The sequence below is a fragment of the Mesitornis unicolor genome, unplaced genomic scaffold, assembly GCF_000695765.1.
Source record: "Mesitornis unicolor isolate BGI_N332 unplaced genomic scaffold, ASM69576v1 scaffold37508, whole genome shotgun sequence".
NCBI classification, from domain to species: domain Eukaryota; kingdom Metazoa; phylum Chordata; class Aves; order Mesitornithiformes; family Mesitornithidae; genus Mesitornis; species Mesitornis unicolor.
Window position 1 is genome coordinate 1 of NW_010203184.1, and position 3,219 is coordinate 3,219.

Genomic DNA, 3,219 nt, shown 5'->3' on the forward strand with positions numbered 1-3,219 from the left:
GGTGAGCCTTGGCCCTGGCGGTGCCCTTGGTCCCCTTTCGCCCTGTGATCCCCCCGTGTCCCGGTCCCGCGGCCCCCGGCCTGGTCCTCCCCGCCTGAGGCCTCGCCGCTGCCCTGCGAACCCCGTCCCCTGTCCCCGCTCCTTTCCTCACATTCTGGGCTTTATCCCATGTCCCGTGTCCCGTCCCCCATCCGCGTCCCCGGTGTTGCTCACCCCGCCGTGGCCGTGTTCCCGGCTCCAGCTCTGAGCCCCTGGCCCGCATCTCTGCCCCCCACCGCGTCCCCTGTCGTGACTGCTCCCTTGTCCCCGCAGCTATGAAGTCCAAGGGCAAGAACGTGCAGAAGGAAGAGATAAAGGGGCCAGAGGTGTGCACGGACCCCACCATGCTCGCCACCCATGCCATGGGCGTCAATTACTTCAAGGACGGCCCGGAGGTGGCCCTGAAGCCCGACTCTGAGTACCCCGACTGGTAGGTGGTGCTTGGTTCCCCTCGCTGTGTGCAGGGGATGTCTCTCCTGGGGTTCCTGTCCCTGCAGAGGCACCAACCCAGAGGCACAGATGGGCATAGGAGAGGCAGAGAGGAGGAAAACGGCCGCTCTGCAGCCCAGAGACCTTCCCCAAGGGCCAGGGGAGGAGCGCAGGCTGCACTGGGGATGCGGTGGGTGAGGGATCTGCATCCCCTGGTCACACACTTCCATTGCTCTGTCCAGTGCTTGTCCCTTTGCCCTCCCTGCTGCAGCCTTACATCCTCTCTGTTCTCCCCCAGGCTGTTTAAGATTCATCTCGGGCCACCAAAGAAGCTGGAGGAGATGGATCCCGACTCAATTCAGTATTGGAGACGCCTGCGAAAGTACAACACATGGCACCGTAACCGGCTCAAGAAGGGCAAGAAGTTTTAGGTGCTACAGAGCTCAGGGTGCGGTGGCCATCCTGAGTGCTGGGGCACAGGGACCAGCTGCCACTTTTGGTCTCTTCTTGCTGTAAACAAGTAATAAATCTCCAGTGAGGCTGATACCTGTTACAGAGGCTGTGGCAAACCCAGGCCCTTGGCAAGCTCAGTGTGGTTCCCTCTCCTGCCAGGGGCTGGTGACAGGCTGAGCCAACAGAAACCACAAGTTTTTGATGTATTTGCTAAAAGAGAAACTCAATTTTTTTGCTCACAGAAGGAGCCTGTGCCACCAAATGGGTCCTGCTCCCTGATCTGTCACAGTTGGCACTGCAATGGCTGGAGCCTAAGGGCCTGTGGAGGTGGAGTGGTTGTGGGTTTGGGGTGGGGAATCACTCCACTGCCATTGCTGTGTCCTCTGAGCAGCTGGAGCTCCTGGAGAGTGGGAGGATGGGACCTGGCTCTTGTGGTGCTGCGGGGGCAGTGGCAAGGTGAGGGGGAACGTGGTGGCCCCTCACAGCGCCGTCCCTGTGCTACATTCCTGCATCCTGCTCCAGCAGCAGGGGAGTGGCAGCTGCTGGGACACCCGGGGTCCTAGCTTGGCTGGGCTGTATGGTGAGGGCAGGGTCTTCCCCACAGCAACAGGGACCCAACTGCCCCGTCCCCGTGTGTACTCAGCTGGCTTCAGCCTAGCAGAGCCCAGCAGCTTCCCCTGGGCCTCGGTCCTGCCTGTGTGTTGAGCTTCCCTGTGAGAGGTGCCCCATCCCCTTGGTTCCTCTCCATCCTGGACTCGCTGCCCTGCAGCTCTTGCCTGGCCTTGAGCTGGGCTGTATGGGGACAAAGCAGCCACCTGCGGGGTCCTCCTGCAGCGAGGAAGGGGCGATGGAGCCACTGCCCAGCCCAGCAGCATCCTCAGTGCCCCACGCCCTGCAGCAGCAACTGGGGGCTGGGAGAAAGGCTGCGGCCCCGGCCGCGCAGCACAGGAAGCCACAGAGGAAAGCAGAAGTGCTGTGCTGCAGCACGGGGGGGGCTGGGGGAGATTTTGGGTTGAAACTTCGTTTCCTCTGTGTGGAGCTCAGTGTGCACCCTCGGAGCTGACGGGGCTCAGGCCGGGCTGTACCTCACGGTGAGTGCCCTGTCCCCCCCATGCCCATCCTGCAGCTTGCCCTCCCCTTGCCCCCCTTAGCGCATCCACCCCCCTGAATCCAGCAGCAGGTGAACAGAGGGGGCACCCAAATCCCTGCCCTCTGTCTCAGATTCCCCCTGTTCAGGCAAGTGTCACCCAACTGCTGTGGACAGCTTGGTCCTGGGGACAAGCATCCACCTGGGGTGGGTGTTGGGGAGGGACCTTTGGGGAGGAGGAGGGATCCTGTCCCTGAGTGTTGTCCCCATCCAGGGTCATTCATGCCATGGTCCCCTTGCTGCCAAAGCCTTTGCCAGGGTCAAGGGCAGCTGAGGGGCGTCCCAGCCCCAGGACCCCCATGTACCCTGCCCTAAATTCTTCTGCAGACTCCTTTCGGCTGGACAGGGCTCATGCTGGCCCTGGAGCCTCCACCCAGGGGCCTGGTGATGGCAGGGGAGCTGCTGCTGCCCCACTGGTCTATCTACCAGAAAGGAGAAGGGTCCCTGAGCTCAGCCCTCTGTGATGGGCCCCAGTCTCTGTGTCCCCCAAAGGGTTGGGGAAGGTGACAGGGGACATCCCCTCTTTCCAGTTCCTTGAACCCCATCTGGTGAAGGTCCCTGTCCTGGGGCCAGGTTCACATGACCCTCACTCTTTGCCCAAGGCTGGGGGGTGAGCAGAGTCCCCCATGCTGCTGTCATGGCTCTTGTCCTCCAGGTGTGGAGGGCGAACCCCTGTCACCCACTGACAGCTTGTCCACTTAGTGTCCCCAGACAGGTGGCAGCCGGGCTGGCACAGGATGGGGGACTGGAGCATGCCCATCGGCTTGCTGGGCGAGGAGGTGGTGGCTCGGCTCTGCGAGCTCCTGGATAACGCTGGCCGGGGCTGGCGCAAGCTGGCTGAGGTGGCTGGGGCGGAGAAGCGCTTCAAGTGCAGGTGAGGGTGGGGGCACATCTCCAGGGGTCCCTGGCGAGGGTCCCTATCTTCCCCTTGGAGGGGTGGTCTGCGGCACTGAACGCTGTGGGTGCCTTGCAGCGCGGAGGAGCTGGAGATGTGCTCACTGAAGGTGCTAGAGCCCCGTGGCAGCCCCACACAGTGCCTCCTGCAGCTTCTGGCCGAGCGTGACTGCACCCTCAAGTACCTGCTGGGCTGCCTGGAGAGGATGGGGCATGCACAGGCCTGCCAGGTCCTCAGCAGCGCGGGGCGGGGAAGA

General features: G+C 62.9%; 2 protein-coding genes across 2 annotated transcripts in view; both read left to right on the forward strand.

The window, feature by feature from the left end:
• Positions 1-312: 312 nt before the first annotated feature.
• MRPL54 (mitochondrial ribosomal protein L54) lies at positions 313-899 on the forward strand (the record flags this gene model as incomplete). The annotated part of the gene is made up of 2 exons (XM_010190628.1): positions 313-469; positions 767-899. Coding segments are annotated over 2 exons (290 nt in total), but the record flags the coding sequence as incomplete, so codon positions are not given.
• Positions 900-2,805: 1,906 nt separating this feature from the next.
• LOC104545480 (mucosa-associated lymphoid tissue lymphoma translocation protein 1-like) overlaps positions 2,806-3,219 on the forward strand; it is a 5,287-nt gene continuing 4,873 nt past the window's right edge. The window contains 2 exon segments of the mRNA XM_010190629.1: positions 2,806-2,942; positions 3,042-3,203. Of these exon segments, the coding sequence (XP_010188931.1) occupies positions 2,806-2,942; positions 3,042-3,203 (299 nt within the window).